Source organism: Falco punctatus, assembly GCF_963210335.1.
Source record: "Falco punctatus genome assembly, chromosome: 1".
Classification (NCBI taxonomy): domain Eukaryota; kingdom Metazoa; phylum Chordata; class Aves; order Falconiformes; family Falconidae; genus Falco; species Falco punctatus.
The window spans coordinates 92,217,949-92,238,909 of NC_137580.1; the positions used below are offsets into that span (position 1 = coordinate 92,217,949).

The 20,961-nt window shown below is 51.2% G+C and overlaps 1 protein-coding gene across 2 annotated transcripts in view; it reads right to left on the reverse strand.

The window, feature by feature from the left end:
- The window catches only part of KSR2 (kinase suppressor of ras 2), an 87,470-nt gene that overhangs the window by 19,942 nt on the left and 46,567 nt on the right, over positions 1 to 20,961 (reverse strand). For both annotated transcript variants that reach the window (XM_080365780.1, XM_080365779.1), the window contains 5 exons: positions 19,504 to 19,672; positions 16,518 to 16,559; positions 16,114 to 16,180; positions 13,832 to 13,880; positions 12,761 to 13,128 (listed from right to left, as the gene is read on the reverse strand). In XM_080365780.1, the coding sequence (XP_080221906.1) occupies positions 12,761 to 13,128; positions 13,832 to 13,880; positions 16,114 to 16,180; positions 16,518 to 16,559; positions 19,504 to 19,672 (695 nt within the window). The remainder of the gene's footprint in view (positions 1 to 12,760; positions 13,129 to 13,831; positions 13,881 to 16,113; positions 16,181 to 16,517; positions 16,560 to 19,503; positions 19,673 to 20,961) is intronic.

The following is a 20,961-nucleotide window of genomic DNA, read 5'->3' on the forward strand; positions in this document are numbered from 1 at the left end:
AAGCTGTGCCTCATTCTGAGGGCTGAGGAGCATCACATTGAGCCACCCTGGGTTTGCCTGGGTACCACGTTGTTCAGATGGGGAGAGGGGATGGTTTGGACCCCTGGTATGGACAAGGGGAGGAGGCACACCAAGGGCAGCGATGCTCAGCACAGCCCTACAGAGCAGTGAGCAGCCTCGCCCCACAGCAACTTCTCCTGGGTTGCAAATCTGGATAAATTGGAAATGCATCATTCTGGTAAAGCCCCACTTTTATTTTTTACCCCGAGGCTAGCTCACGGCAGTACGATGAGGCAAAACCCCCCGGAGACTGCACCATGTTTTCCCTGGGGACGTTGAAAATGGCACCAGCAACCTCCCCGAACCACAGCGCTGCTGCCATCCCCCCCTCACTGCCGCATGGCCAAAGCCATCACTGGGATGCAGATAACATTCCCACGAGCAGTTAGTCCCCAAGAGCAGGGATGTTAGAGGCTTGCCTCCAGCAAGCTGGGGAAAGCTGGATGGTGTTTATTGGGATTAAACCTTGCTTGCTTCTTCAGAAGCTCAGGGGTACAAAGGACTCTCCTGCTCCTAAACCAAAAGCTCCACATCCCTCCATGGGCAGAGTGCACCATTTTCAGGTCAAGCAGCAAAGCTGGAACAGGAGCAGTCCCATATCTCACAGGTTTTGGAAAGACAACAGCACCCTTCAAAGTACTTTGTCAGGGGTTGTGATGGAAATAACCTGGCTGAATGCAAGTGAGCTGTGGTAGGGATTTTAGGGCATCTTTGTACCCATGCAGCTGCCTCCTCAGTAATGGTTTTCCTTGCTCAGGTGTCTCAGCACATCCCTGAGCACATCAGCTGGACTGCAAACCCCAGGCACTCACAATTACAAATGAGAACTTCTTCTCACTAAACCAGCCGCTTCCTATCTTCTGCAACAGTTTGGCTGCAGTCAAATATGAATTTGACTGAAGATTAAGATCCAAGCACTCAAAATCCTACTTGGAAATAAGCGATAAAGAAAACCTTTGGGTTTCTGCAACTGGAATTAAAGTGTGCAAAATAAGGACAGACATGAATTCTCTTTCCACCACCTTTACAGTATGAAGTTTTCTTGCAATAATTTGCTAACTAAACCTGTAAAGCTTTAAGCTCTACAATGCAACAGGCTTTCCACCACCTCCCATGCCTGACCTGCCTGCGCAGGGAGGAGTTCCCCCATCCCTCCTCGTTCCCCAGAAAACGCTTGTTCTCCCCCTGAGAAAACCATTACACAAAGACACTTGTGGTCTGCACTAGTCAGGAATCAAGACTGCAAATGCAATGAATAGATTAGTGCTGGAACAGGGTTTGATTTCAGCCCTAAAGTGAGTTAAGATCAGCTGTTTTCCTGGAAAAAAAGGTTGTTTAGAGAAAAATCCTCAAATTTCTGCCTATCTGAACTGCTGAGATAACCCCGGGAGCAGAGCACACAGCCCTTTTCTGATGAGATTCCCATCTCTCCACTTCGTTTACAGAGGGACCACATTAAAAGAGGCAATGAATGCACCCAGCGCAAGCATTGGCACAAGGAGAGCAGCCACCGCTTGGCCCTGCGGTGGTGACTCCAGCACATGGCAAAGTCCCGTGGGCATGGGACATGCCACCACCGCTCCCCAGACCCTGGGAGAGCTGGCAAGGCAGCCCAGGTGCCTCTCTCCTCCCCTCAATGAATAACTCCTCTGAATTAATTCAACAAGCGACCGTTGCACTGGCATTTGTTAGAGTTTTCTTGCTGGATAAGGAGCTGCCAATGCAGAGATAAAGCCTGGTTGATACCTATTATGCAGCACCTGAGCCTATTCAGCCACCACCTGCAGAACCTTTTCATGGCAGAGCTCAACAATTTCACTTCTTCTCGTTCCTCATCTGCCGTCAATCGCTCCCCATTCGGGCAGGAGCGGCAGGCACAAAGCACGGCTCCCAGGGCACGCACATCATCTTCTGCCTTTCCACTTCAAGAGGCCTCCGCTGAACCACGGCATTGAGGTACCCATCCAGCTTCGAGCGAGTGATGCTGCGGATCACAAGGCCAGAGACCGCCTACGCTTGACACCAGAAACAAAGGCAGACAATTTGCATCTTCAGATGCATCCCAGCTTATTCACCACTGGAGTACGCATTCATAAATAAATACTTGTCTTCTCCTCCTAAACCTCTCCATCCCACCTGTTGGCAGAGCAGGCAGGTTGCTGACACGTGGCCCGGTACCATGCGGTGACCAAACCCCATCCAGAGCCAAGGGACAGCCTGGTCGGGCAGCTCGGGGAGATGCAAAGCTCCTTCCCGGGGTCCCTAGCATCCCGGAGCGCACCTCAACCCACGGCGCAACCTCACAGCCTTCCCCAGCACTAGGACGGTCCCAGCCCCAGCCCGCTGCAGATGCAACTCTCTATTCAAAATGAGGTTTTGAAGTGTTCAGCCAAGCAAGCCAAATCCCAAATTGCTTTATAAACACTCTGCATTTCACCAAAGTGGGCTGAAGACATCAGCAATGGGAGCAAAGCCAAAGCAACTTGCAGAGGAACAATTTGGAAGGGATGAGTGAGGAAGAGCTGGAGCACTGCCTCTTGATATTTTTGCCATTTGATGTGAAAACAGCCTCATCCATCCCCCACCCACTGGGGTTTTTCCATCCCCCACCCGCTGGGTTTTTTCCACCCCCATAATATTGATGGCCATCACCTCTATAGGGTTGAAGACCTCCGTCTGGCTCCCGCTCAGGAGCAGGAATAAATTCAGAGCTGACGGTACGGCGGTTGTACGCAGGTCGCGATGCCATTACCAGTGTTTTGTGCTTTTCTTCCCTCTGCCCAACCATCCACATAAATGCCCATTAAATTAAATAGGATCATTTGAACACCCCAAAGTGATAAATGCCAGACCCAGGAAGCTCATTACTTGCTAGTATATTGATTTATGGGGAACCAGCTCAGATACCATGGTGATAGTCGACACTATACACCCAGGGGAGACACAGAAGGAGAGAGAATGGGAATTAATAAGTACTTTAATATAAAAATACCTCAGCTAGCAGGTTACATCTGTGCTTGAGGAAAAACAGAGCAAAGGAGGAGCTGCTCAGATGTTTCCACACTCCCCATCAGTTTACTGGTTTTTAGTATTTCACGGAAAAAGAAATCTTTGGGGAATATTAAGAAAGATACAGCCACAGCAACCAGAGCTGCTGAGCTGGGACTTATTTGATTTCATTTGAGTAAGACTAGCTGCGGCAGAGAGGAGAGGGATGAGTACTGCATGTGCCTGCACGTGCCTGAGTTATTCGGGAAGTTTTCAAGCTGTTTCCATATATTGGCTTGTTTTTCTCTGTTACTGACGTCTGGCAATTGTGCGCTTGAAACTAGACAGCCACAAATGCGTTTCACAAAATGGAAAATGAAACAAGGCTGAAGAGCAGCAAAGGGAGAGATTTGGGTTAATTTTTATCCCTAGGCTTTGTTTTCCTCAAAATCAATAAGAAATATCGCAGCCTTGATGCACGCTTTCCCCACTACGCCAGCAAGAGTGAAGCAGAGCTGTGGCATCATCCAGCTTGAGTTCCCCAAGCCCTCTGCATCTAAATGCCACCCCAAGGACTGTGGGGACAGCCAGCCAAGACAAGCAGGGGTCACACCGACATGAGCTGCAATGAGTTTATTAGGTCTCAGCCTAAGGAGAAGGCTGGCATGTGTTGAACCCCACACCTATATATATATATATATATATATATATATATATATATAAGAGGAAGAGGGAAGGCTTGGCTGGTTCATGGGCCAGCTACGGGGCAACCCCAGGTCCCTCCAACCACGCAGAGGGATGCTCAGAACTGGTTTCACTGGGATTCACCACTGCCAAAACTTCCAGGTAAAGCGAAGCAGCTCTTCTCTGAGCCACATGCACCCAGCACACAGAGATTTAGCATGGAAGCATTTCAGCCCAGAACTACAACTTTCATTTCCCTCCTCTTTCCCTTCCCCTCTGCTCCCATTACTTTCAACAAAAGCAAGATGTGGTTTCCTTCCTCCCCGGGCCCCAAGAAACACCACCCATCCTTGTTGGACCATGACCAGGAAGGAAAGCAGCAGCCGAAAGCTTCACGGCAGCGCAGTGCCACAAAATAAAGGCTGGACCAGAAGGCTGCAGACCTGGTGCTGAGCATCAGCATCCATCAGAGCCTGGCCCTGCCAAGTGCATCGCTCAGGGGTGCAAATACTTATCCCATCAAACTGCACCTCCAAGTTGAACCCTCACACGAGTCTCCCAAAGCAACCCCAGCAGGGAATTCATTACCTGCCACAAGCAATGGTTTTGGCCACAGCAAAGCCCAGGTTGCCAGCTGGGAACCTGCAGCGACCCAGCTCCCACTTTGCCTGGAGGAGCCTCTGCAGAGCAAAATGAGATGGGGAAATCGAAAAGCCCTGAAGAGACGATGCTCCCCTCATCCCGCGCTCTCTATCTCCGCCCGATGGAAGCACCGTCCTTTGATGGATATTACTTAGGCAGCAAAATTTTCCTCCCAGCAGCTGGCATGCGAGATAACTACAGCCAGCGCAGCCAAACCACAAGGGCTGGAGGAGGAGGAGGGAGATCAGCCTCCCCGAAAAGTAGCTCCAACTCCATCGTCGCTTCGGAAAAAAACAAGTTATTTAGAAAAAGCAAACTCCATGCATTTTTATTTGGAGGAGATAGTGTCAGAGGAGACCAGCTATTCTACAGCTGCAGGGAAAAGAGCTAAGAGAGAGGTGAATGCAAAGCAGCCACAGGCCCCAGGGGCTTATCTAAAGCCCTGGCTGCAAACAAGTCATCCGAAAATACTTGATGCTTCGGGTGGCACTTGCTGCCTTTTGAAAGGGTGCGCTGGTAATCAGCTCAGAAAGGGCTGGCTGGGTATACGGGGATGTGCAAAGGTGCTTTGACCTATCCTTGCCTTTGAAGGAGCCTAATATATTCTCTGTGCCATGACCCTCCTGCTATTTTGTACTTCAGGAAGAAAAAGAAATTTAAAAAAAAAAACCTGCTTTTGAAGAGAGGGAAGAAGCAAGTCTTTTGATCGAGACTGCTGTCTCACTAGAACTCTATTCCACTTTGGAATAGCAATAATAATTATTAGTATGATTAATAAAAAATTAATAATGTTGTCATAGGAGGGATCTGTTTCCCTGGACAGCCTCCTCTTTGGCTAGGCAGGAGGATGCCAGCATGGAGGTGCCCCAGCAAACAGCCCTGCTCAGCCCCAAAGCGGATCGCTGGCACTGAGGAAACTAAAAAAAAAAAAAAAAAAAAAAAAGAATCGTGCTGAGATGTCATCAATAGCAAAGGGAAGAGCTGGCATGAACAGAAAGACTTGGTGGGACCGTCTCCCAGCAGGGCACTTAATGACAGGCTTTCCCTTAAACACTCACTTAAATCCCCTCCTTTCTAGTAAAGTGCCTTAGCGCCGAGTCCCGCTGCGTTAAGTACTTTCCCCAAGAAGTCACGGCCAAAATAGAAATATTTCCATGGCATTTTGAAACACTTTTCAAATACAAAGGAGAACTTTCCCCTCAAGCATCCCCCGTGCCAGCAGAACACGTTAAGGCGGTGCTGATGAACAACCGCTGGCGGGGATTTGATGCTACAATGGGTGAGACAAGCTCAGCCAGCACCGAAGCAGCCAGCTCTGATTTCGACATCAAACACCCTCACGGAGGATCAGGCTGCTGCCTTTCCCTATCCCTGCCATCCTCTTTGCTCAAGATATTTCGCTCTCCTCCCCAACCCATCCCGCTCCACAAGGTGCCAAAAGCAATGCTGTCTCCAGGCGGAAGATATATGCTCGTTTAATGTATATATTAATACACATATTGACTTTCCTGTTGTCAGTCGTTATCAAGATTTATCCAGCCTGATGGCCTGTTATTGATTGCGAAGGAGTGTATTCCCACAGGTCAATCAATTCTGAACCAGCCTGTGGCATGAAGTCAATACCTACTTATTATATGATCTACAAGCTCCATTATTTAACTGCTAGGGAAGGGGGAACGCAGCAGAAAGTAAAAGGGAAAACAACTAAGGGGCAGGGCAGGAGGTGATGCTCTGGCTCCCGAAGCAGGTGCTCATACATGGGTTAGAGGAGGCAGGACCTGATGGCTTCTGCTCCCAAAATACACCCACGAGAGAAGGGCCAGACCTGAAAGGCAGCATGGAAACAGCTCCAGGATGTGTGGCTCCAGCCTGGCGTGGAGGAAAACAATGTGGCAGCTCTGTGCCTCAGTTTCCCTCCCATTGAGCAGGATTTCGAGCTCCTACTTAACTTTCCAGGCCAGGAAAGAAGGCTGATAGAATGTGTTTTGAGTTGAGGATCGTTGGGTTGTAGCGAAGAGAAAAAGCCAACTTGTTGTTCATTAAAGCCCAAAGAGCCACCATGGCTCCCTGGAGGGGACAGCAGGCTGCAAGCAGCACACACCAGCTGGCCCCACGGAGCACCCACCGGGGCCAAAATCAAGCAGCCCCTATCTGTTTTGTCTTAAGTGCGATGCCTTACACCCTTTCCCTTTAGTCCCATCCTTCAAATCATGTTAAATATCCATTCAACCCCCTGCTCCTTGAGCATTAAGATTTACAAGCCCCAAATCCTTCACAGCTGAGCCGGGACACTGTAAATGTCACCAGGTTTGGCACAGGGTGAGCCCCGGAAGAGCTGGGCATTTAAAGCTGAGCTTTGCCCAGAGCTCCCCTGCAGCCACAGGGAACAGGGTCCGGGGATGGGAAAGGATCCCCTGTGAGGAGCCAGGCTTGTTCCTCCTGGCAACGGAGCCCAGCATTAGACATTGCCAAAAAAACAGTGTACAAATAAATTATAAAATCAAAATAAACCCCAACATTTAGCCCATGCAATGCAAGAAAGTTATCCTGTACAACACAGGCATAGCATCTCAGATATTCTTCCCATCCCTCGCTCTCACACCTTCCCTATTAATTTGTGGCAGGCAATGCGTTCCCTCTTATGAAAGCCAGTTTGCTTTGCCATGGAGGAAAAAAGAGAAAACTCTCTTTTCATCTTTGGTATGTCACATAAGAAGAGGATCTGGGTTTATGTTCATGCTCGGCACTCAGCTCCCCCCCAGCTCAACACCAGCACCAGGGAAGCTTTTGGGAGATGCTCCCTCTCCGGCAGAAATACTCCAAGTTCCTCTGCTGAAAGGCACCTTCAACAAATCAATTCTCTTTATATAGTCCTGCCATGGTCAAGCTTAATTCCTAATGTTCTTCAATGTTCTCCCTGTTCTTCCCAGTGCATCACGGCAGGGACATAAATCACGGCCACGCAGCCCTGGCTGGGACTGCCAGCAGCCATTGAGTTGGCTCCCCAGTTGCACCCTGTAAATCTGGAGTCGTTCTGGCATCACACCGTGACAAGAAAGGGGCCAAAACCCGGGTAGAAGCATCTCAGGATGCAAATCCCAGGGTCTTTGCACAGGCTGCCAGTGCCACGCATAAGCTTTTAACTAAAAACCAAGTAATCTTCTTAGAAAAGCTGCACCAAATCCCCCATGAAAGTCAGCAGGAGCTCAAAGCACAGGCAAGCTCCAGCTCAAACCTCCTCTCTCCTGCCTTTCAGACCTACTAACCTTGCTCCCTTCTTGCAAACAACATTCCCATCCAACAAGAGCCATCGGTGCCCCCCCCACAAAGCTGCACCCAGCTGATGCCCCCACTTTCATTACAGATTTGATCAGACCCAGGAGCCTTGGGAAGGATCAATACGAATGAAAATCCCCCCTCCCCCCTTTTTTCTTTTCCCAGAAGGAACACCCAGAATCCAAAAACCTGGTAGTTTCTGCAATCCATTACCTTTGTGGGTGGCTTGAGCCATTTTAATAGCATTAGAAAACTGTTAGACTTTGTCCTTTGAAGGACCTCCTGGGTGGCTGAGGCTTTACCTCCACTCCCCGTGCTGCCACCAACAGGGGCTGGGACCAGGAGCCCCAAGGAGCTGACGGGAGCTTACCCAGGCCTGGCTTTATCTCATTCAACCCTGGCAAAACAACTTGTCATTTGCATGTATGCAGCAAACATGATATTTTTTCAGTCCTTTCATTTCCACTGGGCCGAGGACTTTGATGCCGCTTCATGCTATCCATTATGCAGCGCTCAAAGCACCAAGGCTCACATTCGCTCTTGCTCAAGACTAATTAAGATGAATGCTAACTGTCCCCACCGCTCATTACCCAAGAGAAAATCTATTAGTGGCTCTGATGGAAGCGCTCTTTGGAGTCACCGCCTCCCGGTGCCAAAAGATGCTGAATTTCTTCCTTTCCTTTCCAACCCAGACGGTCACATTAAGAGACAACTAAAGAATCATAGACTCATAGAATGGTTTGGGATGGAAGGAGACATTGAAGATCAACTAGTCCAACCCCCCTGCCATGGGCAGGGACATCCTCAACTCAATCGGGTTGCTCAGAGCCCTGGCCAACCTGACCTTGAATGCTTCCAGGGATGGGGCACCTACCACCTCTCTAGCCAACTTCTTCCAGTGTTTCACCACCCTCCTCATAAAACATTTCTTCCTTACACCTAGTTTGAATCTACCCTCTCTTAGTTTAAAACTATCACCCCTTTTCCTATCACTACAGGCCCTCCCAAAAAGTCTGTCCCCATTTTTCTTATCAGCCCCCTTTAAGTATTGAAAGGCCACTATAAGGTCTCCCAGAGACAACCCCAGCTCTCAGCCTGCCCTCACAGGAGAGGTGCTCCAGCCCTTGATCATCTCCTTGTCCTTACGCTGGGCCCCAGAGCTGGATGCAGGGCTGCAGGGGGGGTCTCACTGGAGCGGAGCAGAGGGGCAGAGCCCCCTCCCTCGCCCTGCTGGCCACGCTGCTGGTGATGCAGCCCAGGGTATGGTTGGCTTTCTGGGCTGCGAGTGCACATTGCCGGGTCACGTCCAGCTTTTCACCCACCAGTCCCCCAAGCCCTTCTCCTCAGGGCTGCTCTGAATCCCTTCGCCCCGCAGCCTGCATTGATACCAGAGGCTTCCCCGACCCACACGCAGGACCTTGCTCTTGGCCCTGTTGAACCTCACGAGGTTCACATGGGCCCACATCTCAAGCTTGTCCAGGTCCCCCTGGATGGCATCCTGTCCCTCAGGCATCTCAACTGCACCACTCATCTTGGTGTCATCTGCAAATGTACTGAGGGTGCGCTGGATCCCACAGTCTATGTCATTGACGAAGATATTAAGCAGTACCAGTTATCCAGCCAGACCGATGGTTAATGCCGAGAAAATCGGAGCATTACCCCAAAAGATGACGCTGCCAGCAAGCTGCTGCCTTGGTCACACCTCCCAGCTTCTGGCTGTGGTGTTTGGAGGGGGAGATTTCTTTCTGCTAATGAGATGATCCTTGAATATCATAAGTGAGCAGGAAGTAAAACATAGGGATGTGAAAAAGTAAAAATAAACCCATCTATAAATAACCCCTCTCCGGCAGCACTGGGCAGCATGGCATGGTAAAGCCCCTTCCAGGGACGGGCAGCTGCTTCCAGCATGCTGACAAGGAAAACGGAGATTTCTTTAACAGCTACAAGAAATTGCTCACTTCTTGGTGGGAAAAATGTCCCCAAGAGACCACCTCTGGGCACCCAGAAGAAAAGGGGCCTCTTTGCACTGGGTTCAGCCCCAGGGATGCACGCTGGGAGGATTGGGCAAGGAAATCTGGACATCCTGGATTTTTATCTGTAATTACCCCACCAGACAGCTGGGACTGATTTTCTCTCACTCCAAGCAGAGTTTGGTTTAAGGTTACTCCTGTAAACCCACGGGGACAAGTTGAGTCCCTTCAGAAAAATCCTGTTTGAAGAGCAATGCTCTCCCCTGCGTGGGGTCACCAGTCTCCCTCCTCCCTTAGTGCCACATCCCGCACCATTTCCACTATCCTTGACCATTCCCAGTCCAGCACACACCACATCGTCCTCTTCCCAGACTCATTCCCTACAACATCTGAGCAGGAGCTCCCATCTGTGCCATGGCAGAAGAGTCCCCAGAGCTGTTATATCCCTTAGGAAGGACCTGCCTATCCCAAGAAAGCAGGGCCAGATAAGGAAACAGGCATGGGATGGAGACCTCCACATGGCAAGAAGGCTTTTACCCACAGGAGATGGTAGGAGATGTCCCAAGAAGCCCCCAGAAATGTTCAACCAAGGATGAACCAGACAAGGATGGCAGGCAGGAGGGCAAGGGAGCATCCCTGCGCTGTCGCTCCAGGAAACGCCAGGGATGCTTTGCCCTGATTGCCCCAGAGGTGCCTCCTGCGGAAGCACCAGCAGAACAGAGCCCCACAGACAGCCTCAAAGGGGAATAAATTGTGTCTGGAAATCACCTCTGGGCTGAGGCATGTTCACTCATGTAGTTCTGGGCTTCCCAAAAATACCTTGAGACTGAGCTGAGTCCCCATCTGACACCCCCCTTGGCTTTCCTTTATCCTCACGGCCAGCCCAGCACCAGCACCGGACACGAGCTGATCACATCCCAGAAATCCCAGCAGGAGAAAATCAAACAGGTTTCCAGTTGCAGTTAAAAAAATAGCATGATGTTGATTCAAACTTCGAAGAATACAGATAAAAGCAGGTTGCCAGTTGTAGGCAAAGAGCAAAGCAATGCTTGGAGACATTTCAAGCACAGGTTATATTTAGGGCAGCCAAGAAAGCTGTACTTTGACCTTAAAAAAAGGACTGAGTGCAGATGGGTAGAAAAGCAAGCTGAGCAGCACGCTTCACAGACCTCACATTAATGCATCAAGCTGCTGCACCGCACATATTTATTTTGTCAAACTGTCAAAAACGGCACCTTTATGGTTTTATATAAAGAGGTATTAGAATAGAAAACACTTTGTAGCTAAAAAAAAATAATTAATATATTGCCCAGGATTTGATATTGAATATCATTTTAAAAGAGAGCAAATAGAGGCTGCAAAGGGATCGCGGAAAAGAGCGGGACAGAGAAGCTACATCTTCCTCTGGGTAGAGCCAGCAACATGGTGTAACACATGGATGAGGTCTCTGACGCATCGATCTATACATGTGTTTTCATGCTTTTCAAAAAGCTTTTGGCCTGAAGCTAGCTAATAGATGAAGATATGCAAAGCTGCTGAATTTTCCCAGATGACTATTTTTTGGTTTAAAATAAAAAGCATATTTTTTCCAGTCCCCAGCTGGGAAGAGCCAGTCTTTGGTTGGTGTCACTCTGTCTCTGGAGGATGCATCTCCCGAGCCAAATGCAATCCATGAACCTACCAGAGCAGGGATGTCATGGCATAAGAAGTCACAAATTTGGGTTAAAATCCTTTGCTGTTAAGCAAGAAGGGGACCAGAGCAAAGTTCCCACCCCAGCACCCGCAGAACTGTCCCAGCTGGAACCAGGAGGTGCTGCTTTCAAAGGGACATTAGGAAAGGATGATGCAATATTTCATCGCTAATGGCTGTTGGAAGCATTGCCATTTCAGCACAGGCTTTTTGAAACATTGCCAGGAAGAGCCTGGAAATTCAACCTCTTGGGGAAACTTCTCTGAGAGAAGGTAACCCATGGTGGGATGCAAAGCAGCACCACATCAAGCCCCGTGGCTGAATACATGGTGAGGGAAATAACTGAATACTCAGAAATAAATGTTTTTCACATGACAACAGCTGCTCTGGGAGCAGCTGCAGCCTTCCTGCCTTGAGCCCAGCAGGGATTTTGTGATTGCCCACCCATGCAAGGAGTACGCTGGGATGCTCAGTGCTGCCTCAGCACAGGTGCTCGGTGCTGCGTTTCCCACCAGGCACACGGGTGACAGCAGGTACATGGGAATTCCTTGAGACCAAGGCAGCTCTGGAGATGTTTGAGATTGTTTGGAAGACTCCAAATCCCAAGTTGCTCTCCAATCAGCTGCAGTAAACCTCCTTCAGCAGTCTCATCCCTGCTGTGATGTCCCCAAGCATCACCAGCTGCCCAGCACGCAGCTCTCCAAGCCCCCAACCTCCCTTCCCTGGCTCCATCCCAAACTCACTCCTATTAGTCCCGTACCCAGTTTGGGGTGTAATAGAGACAACAGCTTTGGGAAAGGAAGGAAATGCTCCAGGAGACCGTGACTTATCTTGAAAGGTCTCCCACCTCCTCAGGAGAGAGGAGATGCCGTGGATGGGCTCCAGACCTGTGGAATACCAGCCTTCATGCACGCACCCCATTTTCCCACCTCTGCTGCCCTTCTGGCTGTTTCACAGGCCATTGGACCTAACACCTTCACCCTGCTGAGCCTTCAGACACCTGTTTTCACAGCACCAAGTTATTCACAAAACCTGGTGTTCATGTGACCAGCTGCTTTATGCAATTAGAGGCTTTTCCACGCTGTGGCAGTGCTCAGGCAGGATCCAGACCCCACCACCCACCCCACCAGGGCACCATGCAAAATAAACCCCCTAACTCCAGGACAGAAATTGCCAATCCCACCAGGTTACATCCCTCCTGGTTAAAACAACTCATTCTTATCTCTGGTTAAACCATACCTGTCTCATACTTCACTTCTACAGGAGATAAATGGACCCACTTAGATGGGTTTGCTATCTGCTTTGCAGCGTAAATCACAGCAGATGGAGACCATCCCTTTGCTAGGGCAGGGAGGCATGGCCAGCCTCACCTCCCGATAACGTTTGACTGCAGGAAGGTGTTTCGGAAAGAAAAAATTATTCCAGCTGAGCACGCAATGTCCGGGTTTACCTGGTGATGATGGCAAGGTGGGGAGGGCTCATGCAGGCTCCCATGAAGAGCACCACATTCTCGTGCCGGGTCTGCCGGTACGCCATCACCTCCCTCTTGAAGGCTTTCAGCTGGTCCTCATTGTCCCGCTCGATGTCGATGAGGCGGATGGCCACCTCCCCATGCCAGCGCCCATGAAAGACCTGCCCAAAGCGGCCCTTGCCGATGAGCTCGCCGATCTCCAGCTGCTCGAAAGGGATGTCCCACTCCTGGAGGAAGATGCTGGTCTGGCTGGCCTTGCGGGGGAAGTTGCGTGCAGAGAGGAGTGAGAGGTTCATCTCTTCGAAGTCATCCTCGGACTCCTGTGCTTCCTCGGGGCCTTCCTCATTCTGTGGGGGGGAGCCAAGGATGGTGAGCACAATAAAACGGGGGGGGAACCGCAGCCAAGCAAGATAATGTGGACAAAACCCCACTAAGCCACGTACTGCTTGCTCAGACTCGGAGAAACTGGGTTCCAAAGGCAACCGGGCAGTTGCAGGTTATGCAAAGCCAGCAGAAACCCAGATTTTTGCAGGGAGACGTTCACTGAGCCCAGGGTTAAACATAAGTGTGTGGCACACCACAGCATTTAATTCATTTGTCTGAAAGCAGCGTTTCATCCTACCCTAGCCAAGCTGTGCTCTAATACCGACTGCTCCCACCCTGGCACCCCCAGGTCTCCACACCCAGCCCCCCGTGATGGCTCTGACTCTTCCCTTGCTGCTCCATATTGGCTTTCTGCAGGATTTACAGTGCCCATGAAAAGCTGCATCCCTGTCCTCACCCTTCAGCCCTTCCCCTCCACCACATTTTTAATGCATCTCAGAAAAGCTCATGGAACTATAAACTTGAGGGTAAACATGAAGCCCATGAGGGTCCCTCTTCATGGGGTAGGGACACGGATGCCTGGGCAGGATCAGGACTGGCCATTAATTCAATTATCAGTAATTTCACTGCACAGATGCTAAGCTTATGTGGTTCCTGTGAAATGTGCCCCAAGATATGCATAAAATAAAAGCCCGTTAAGCACAGGAGCGAGCCCAGCCATCTCACCTCCGAGGTGGGCTCCACTTCAATTTGAAGCAATGGGTTTCCTTCCAGGCTGTTAAAAGAATTACTGAATTACTGCTGGGTAAAAACACAGTTAGGTGGGGAGCACAGGCAGGCATCGAGTCCTGCTTCCCACAGCATCGCTCTGCACCAGGACTAAAGAGATCAGGGAGGAGAAGTACCAGGCTCACTGATAATTTGGGAGAGCAATCCCTTCCCACCAACGCCCTGGCTGCCTCCATCCCTGGGGACGGCCCTGGGGGCTCACACGGGAGCAGGAGGATACAGGGGAGAAGCAATATTAATTGTTGCATTAATTAATGTTGGATAGGTGAAGTTCCAGGATGGATTTGGTGATTTGCACATGACCAGGTCTCCATCCTGTTGCTCAAAGCTCATGATGCAGAGGATGTACCATCGCCATGTGACCTGGGAGGCATCACCCCCAGCTAACCCGGCGTAAGGGACAGATTTACACCCTCACAGCTTTTGACCATATCAAGGCAGCACCGAGGCATGCACTTATGGCATTTCTAGGGGTTTCTAAGATCAGAATTACCCTCCAACAAACACCAGCCAAAGCAACAAGCGTGACTGATTAGCAGCCAGAAAAGAAGAAAATGGGCGTTTCAATTAATTTTGAGAAGTGGAGGTTTCAAAGACCCTCCCTGCAGTAAGAACACCCAAATTTGCCTAGTTTCCCAGCTCCCTGGCCAGGAGCTCCTCTTTTTCTTCTCCACTACCACAGGACCTCCCACCATCAGGTCCACAACCAGGGTCTTGCTGCACCCAACAGTTAACAGGGAATTTGAGCTATTCTGTGGGGAAGGTCAGCTGTAGATCAGGTGGTTTTGAGCATACTATATATTATAGATTATTATTATCAATAATAAAAATAACAGCATCCCCTCCCAGAGCCAGCAAGAATCACAGGAGAGGCATAACACCCCCCAAGCCACTTGGACACAGTGGTCCTATGCATTCTATCCCATTCAATTGCCACTAAAGAGCTATAAATCCCAGGGGAGACACTGGTGCATATACAAAAGGAGCCAACGCTGATATTTTAAGCGGCGCAGAAAGCCCAGGTAGATGCAGACGGGTCCTGCCACCCATCACGATGCATGGGTGGTTTGCAGGAGGAGCAGTCATCTCCTGCCTGATCTTTAACCCAGGCACGAATACCTGTCTCCCGACTATCTGAAGCACAGTCTGCTGTTTAATCCAGCCAAGCCCGTGGCACCCTCAGCGGCTTCTGCAGGTTATTTTCAATGGGGTGAGCAAGAGGGGAATCACAGATTCTGCGTATCGAAAGCTGTTTTCCCACAAAAGCCTGCCAGCCCTGTGCCTGATACCTTGCTTTAGGCAGGGAAGGAAGAAAAAAAAAACCACACACACACCCCCCCAAAAAAAAACCCACACCACACCAGGCTTCGACTTTTTGACTTCACCACTTTGCCATTAATTTCCTGGCCACCAGTCACCGGTGGGGACAGCAGCTCTGTCCCCATCCCTCCCATTGCCTCCCCAGAGGCGAGATCCACCGGATCCCCCAGCAGTTGCCAATGCAGTTTGAAGAGCGTGGGTGAGCCACACACAAACCACAGCCTGGAGCGAGACCCTATCTGTTAAACTCCTGGCTTGTAAAATCCTTCAAAAATGGCATTTATAAAAAGGATCAGCAAGCAACTTTGAAATATAACATCGCTGCCAGGGCAGCACCAGCATGAGGACCTCGATGTGTGCTGGGATCAGCACAGCAGCTTGGACTCGACCTGCTGAGGAGAGCTGGTCCTAATGCCAATTAGAGACTGCATTTCAAAAGTCATTTCAGTGCAAAGTTTATTGGACTTGAAAATATTACAGGTGGGACCGCAAGAACTACCTTTATTAAAACTATCTAAAAGACCCTGGTTCTCTGCTCATAATTTAGTAAAAGATTAATCTCTTGGGCTTTGGCTTCTCGGACTGAAAGTCATTTTTTTTTCTGATGGCAAAGCACTGAGCAGGTGCATTGCATTATAAATCAATCCCCTGTCCTCTCCTTTCAACCACTCTCCTCCCTGAGACACAAGCCAGAGCCGTCAGCTGTGTTAGGGCAGCAGGAGCATCAGGGCTCACCACGACCATCCACTCCAGCCTGCCCCAGAAGCATCCCTGAGCCCCACACTTGTCCTGCAAGGCCAGGGGAGCACCCATGGGTGCCAGGAGGAGGTGGGGGGTGGAGGATGCGCTGCTTGGGGAGGGTAAGGTGAAGCTAGCTGGGAGGAGGGGGAGGCACTCACATGGGATTGGAGTTGACGGGGTGAAGGATCACCTGCGGGGCTCGGGTCGGCGTCTCGGGCACCACATCTGGGGAGAAGACAGAGGAGTGAGAGCAGGCTGGGACCCTTTCCAGTGCTGGGGGCACCCAGGGGAACTAACTCCCACCAAAAACCACCCTTCATCCCTAGGTCCAATTTAGTTACACCCTTAGCTACAGCTGGATATAACTTGGGGCCACCCAGCCCTGCAGCATCTTAGTAGTGCACAGTTCTGCAACGACAGACTGGTTTGGGGAAGAAATCCCACACCAGCACAACCCAGGGGTTGCACAAATCCAGTGGTTAGGAAAGCCGGCCATGCACCCACCGCCCTAAGGGATATCTCAGCACCCTGCGTTACGGAAGAGACTTTCAAAGAGATTTACCTGGGAAAATGAACTGCTGCTTGTACTTGTAGTAATGGGAAGCTGGAAAAAAGAAGAGGGGGGTCAGACACCGACCTGCAGAGCCTGATGCTGGAGAGATTCCAACTTGCGCCCAGTCCTGTACCATGAAACACCAGCCCCAGGTCCGGGTCCTCCCCTGCATGATCCAACCTCTCCCTCCTCCATCTCTCCAGAGGATGCCACCCATGACGGTACCTAGGGTGCCCAGGCTAAAAAAATTAAGACCTTGGCCCTTTAATGATCTGGCTGGATTATAACTTAATTTTTGCCACCATCAGCTACTGCTCTGTACCATTTTGAGTACTGGTGTCATCTGCAGAGCCACCGGTGGGATTCGGATGCCTGGTTGCCAGCAAAAGCCCGTGGGGTTTGAGTGCTCAGCTCCCAACCAGCCTTTGGGAACTACTTGGCATCATGGAGACACCAAGCTATGGATTTGCAGCTGCTGCCCGGTTTTGCCCAATCCAGCCCATCTAACTGTGCATTTTTGCCATGTTTCATATACGTGTCCTTCCTGGGCTCCCTGCAGGCCTCCCGGCACACTGAAAGGAGCCAGCAGCTGTCAGCAGCCCCAGGAGCTGCTGCCCAAAGCCAGCACCGCAGAAGGGCTCGGGGTGGTGGTCCCCTCCATCAGCTCCCTGTTGCCAGCAGGCAAAGCCCAAGGGCTGATTGGACTCATGCAGGCAGGCAGGTCATGGGTGTGAAGCAAGACAGAGCTGCTGAGGCCACCAAAGGTTGGCATCAGCTCAGAAGGCACCTTCTCCTTAACCTTCAAGATCCCAAAGATTGACCCTCATCTTCTCCTCTCCAGCTTCGAGACCCTAAAGACTGACCTCTGCTCTACAGCAGGACCTGAGCACCCCTGAGCCAAGATCAAAGGAGACTCAAAGATAATTCTGGCAGAAAAAGGTCACTGTGTTGCAATTTCTAAGCTCAAATCCTAATCCCCAAGATGACCATCTTGATGAGGCGAACCACAGAGAACTTCCCATGAGGGAAGATGAAAGTACAGTAAGTCCTGCTTTATGTCAGACTGGTTCCTATCCACCACAGGGCTCTGCTCATCACAGGCACGAAAGCAGGGAGCAACCAGCCCCAGGAGCTGCTGGGGTGTCATCCTGCCCCACTCCATCCTTGCCAGCCAGGCAAGCTGCACAGCACCAGCAGCACGGCTGGGTCCCCATGAGGAGATGCTGTTGCCCACTATGGGGTTACTTCTGTGGTTTCTGCTTTAAACAACATGAAATGATGTCTCAAAAGACCTGCAGGAAGGTCTCTGCTCCAGAAGTGATGCATAATAGGGTCACCGAGCGCTGAACTCTCTGTCCCTCCCCCCCAGACCCAGGCAGGGTCCAGGGCTTGCCCAGCAAACAGTTTGGGGATGTTAATCGCTATGAGCCCGGCTATCATGCTGCCGAGACATCAGGATGCTTCAGCTCCGGCTGGACCACCACAAACTCAGTTACACCAGCACAGAAACCCACGCCGCGCTCTCAGGTTTGCAGCCACACTGTGATTGTCCTCCCAGCACTCAGAGGCTCAAGGGCTGCAGCTGGCGAAATCCCGACCTGGGGAGCAGACGGGTCACACCACTCCTTGGGGTGCTCAGTGCCTCCTCACAGCTCCTCCACTGTGTCCTCACACTCCTCAAGCATCCCACCTGAGCACCACTCCAGTGAGCTGGACTTGTGCACGGCTGCAGCTTCTCTGGGCACACCAGGACCTGTGTTGTTTGGTTGGTGGTTGATTTTTCTCCGGCTTCTAGAAATGTTTGTTATTGTGGTGATGGATCATGCCAGTCAACTCCCTCCTTGCCTCCCCCCTCCTCCTCCTCCTCCTCTCCAGCTGAAGGCTTGTCAAAGACGAAGGGGAGGAATCACCACGGCTTGGCAGGATCAGCAGAGCACAAAGGTGCCGGTGCAGTCTGGCTCCTCCGGAACAGCAGTCCTGACCCTCCTTCCTACTGGACCAGTTTATTAACCCTGGGGGTTCTGAGATGCAGGAGGGACCCCAACCTCCTGCTCTGCTGTCACAGGCTCAAAGCCACAGACCAAGCAGGTATCACCATCCCTGGGGCAGCCATAAGTGCTTCGGCATCTCGGAGATGGGTCAGGTCCACAGGTCCCCATCCCCTCCCCTCCCCAGACCCTTTTTGGAAGTGGCTGGAGAGGCAGACGAGCTCCTCCATGCTGCCAGGAGTGATGCTGAGCTGTTCCCCTCCCGGAAGGGACCTTCCCTGGAGCAGCAGCATTGCCCCAAGGACATCCCAAAGGCAGCTGCACTGGGACAGCCTTCAGCACGTCCTCAGGCCAGAAGAAGCGGTTTTGGACATTTAATGTAACTCTGTGTCCTGCAGCCACTGTGACCAAATTGCCTCTTCCATCATTCCTGAAGAGACCGAGCTCCAGGAGCAGATGAGTCCTAGGTACCCGGGCAAGACTCAGTGGAACAAGCCACGTCAGATACCCCTAGCATCAGCTGCTCCCCACTATCACACCACACATGCTGGCAACAAGCTTGTTGGAGGCCCATCACCCCAAAGGCACGATGAGGCTAACCCCGGTTACCCTCGTGGAGGTGTAAGCCCTCGTTTCCCGTTTGCCATTGAGGCAATGCAGCGGGCACAAGCCACAGAGAAGTCACGCTTGGAAAGGCTTCTGTAGCTTCAAGCACAGCAGGCTGCCCACAGAGGTTGTGCCGGCTCCATCCTTGGATGTTTTCAAGTCCAAAGCAGATCAAGCCTTGAGCTCTGCGTCAGGCAGGAGGTTTGACTAGAGACTCCCAAGCTCCCTCCCAAGCTGAATTATCCTCAACTCATCTTTGCCGCTCATTTCTGCTTTCAGCTTTTCCCCATCCCGGTGTAAGTCCAGGCAAGCAAGCAGCTGGAGCAGACCCTTCCCCTGAGTACACCCCGGGGCACGAGCCCCTCCCGTGGGGCAGATGAGGAGGGGGGAGCTCACGGTACCTGGCAAGTTGAACTGCTTCTGCTGGCGCGGGCACTGTGGGGAGGGGTGCAGGGGGGACGGGGGCGTCGCACTGGGTGGCAGCGGTGGAGCAGGCGAGGAGGGCGTGGAGGAGGTGGTGGAGGAGGGGTTGCTGCTGGAGTCTGGCTGGTAGGGCACTGGAATGTGGTCCTGCAGGACACGAGGAGGGAGAGAAGGAGTCAGTGAGAGCAGTGCCGGCTGATGCCACCCAAGGTGCTCCCAGTGCAGAGGACTCTGGGTGACAAGCAAGAGCTACACAGGCCATCCCAGTCCCCCATTTCCAAAAGCCCTAGAAAACCACCAGAGCCCCAGCCTGGCCTTTTCCAAAGCCATTTGTATTCACAGTTTGCACCAAGGCCATTTTACACCAGAAACAGGGCTCCTTTGGCAGCCTCTCCATGCTGCGCACCCACACCTGGGAGCTCCCCAAACCCTACCGTCTGCAGACCCGTGGCCACCAAGACCAGAGTTGGGGACCACATCCCTGGGGCTCGGTCCTTAGAGACATCAAGGACCTGACAGCTTCTGCTGACCTCCTTTCAGCCAAAAACCCATGCCTCGCTCGGAGCAGGGGGCTGAGCTGAGGCAGATTTGAAAGGATCAACCAACACATCCCTTGCCCTTTGTTGACCGTTGCTAATTGAGGCAAGGATGGCAGCTTTGGGTGTGCCTCTTCAGGGCACACTGCAATGGGTGAGAAAGGACCCCCTGGGAGCAAAAGGGGAGGAGAACCTGTCTGGATATCTTAGATCTGAAAGGAAAATTGAGGCCGGAATTTCCCGCTTTGCTTGTGACCTTGCTGCCCAAGCTGGTGATGCTTAACAGGGTCTGACTTTCAACAGCACCAAGCGCTCCCATCTCCAGACATGAGCTCCTGTGGCAAGATCCCTCCAAGGTTAGAAAATCTGCATGTGCCCCCCAAGCAGGTAATTTTGTCCAAATAGATTAATCTTTAAATGAGCTCAGCTTTCCAGGAAATCCACATACGCTTTATATAGACCAACCTGACATGCACAACAACCTTGGCTAGGTAAATTGTTTTTTTCAACAACACTGAAGGCCACTAACAATAAGATTTCAATGGGATTCACAGCGAACAGGGGATCTACAGAAATGCTTTTAGAAACATCAAAGTAAGAAGGGGCCCCTGTTGCATAAAGCACATTTATAGAGGAAACTTCAACCTGAATGGGAGTGCTCAGGTCAAAGCCAAACACATACGTATATTTGTACACACATACACACACACACTGTGCATCACGGAGCTCTGGTGAGAGAAAAGCTAGGAAAGGTGAAAAGACTGCGCGGCAGAGGCAGAAGGAGAAACAGGACTGATGCCCTTCACACCCAAAGCCTTTATCAGTAAGCTGAGTCACTTCCCCACTGCCCTCTAATAAAATGAAAACAAATCACTGGAAGGACAGGCACTAAAAAGTGCA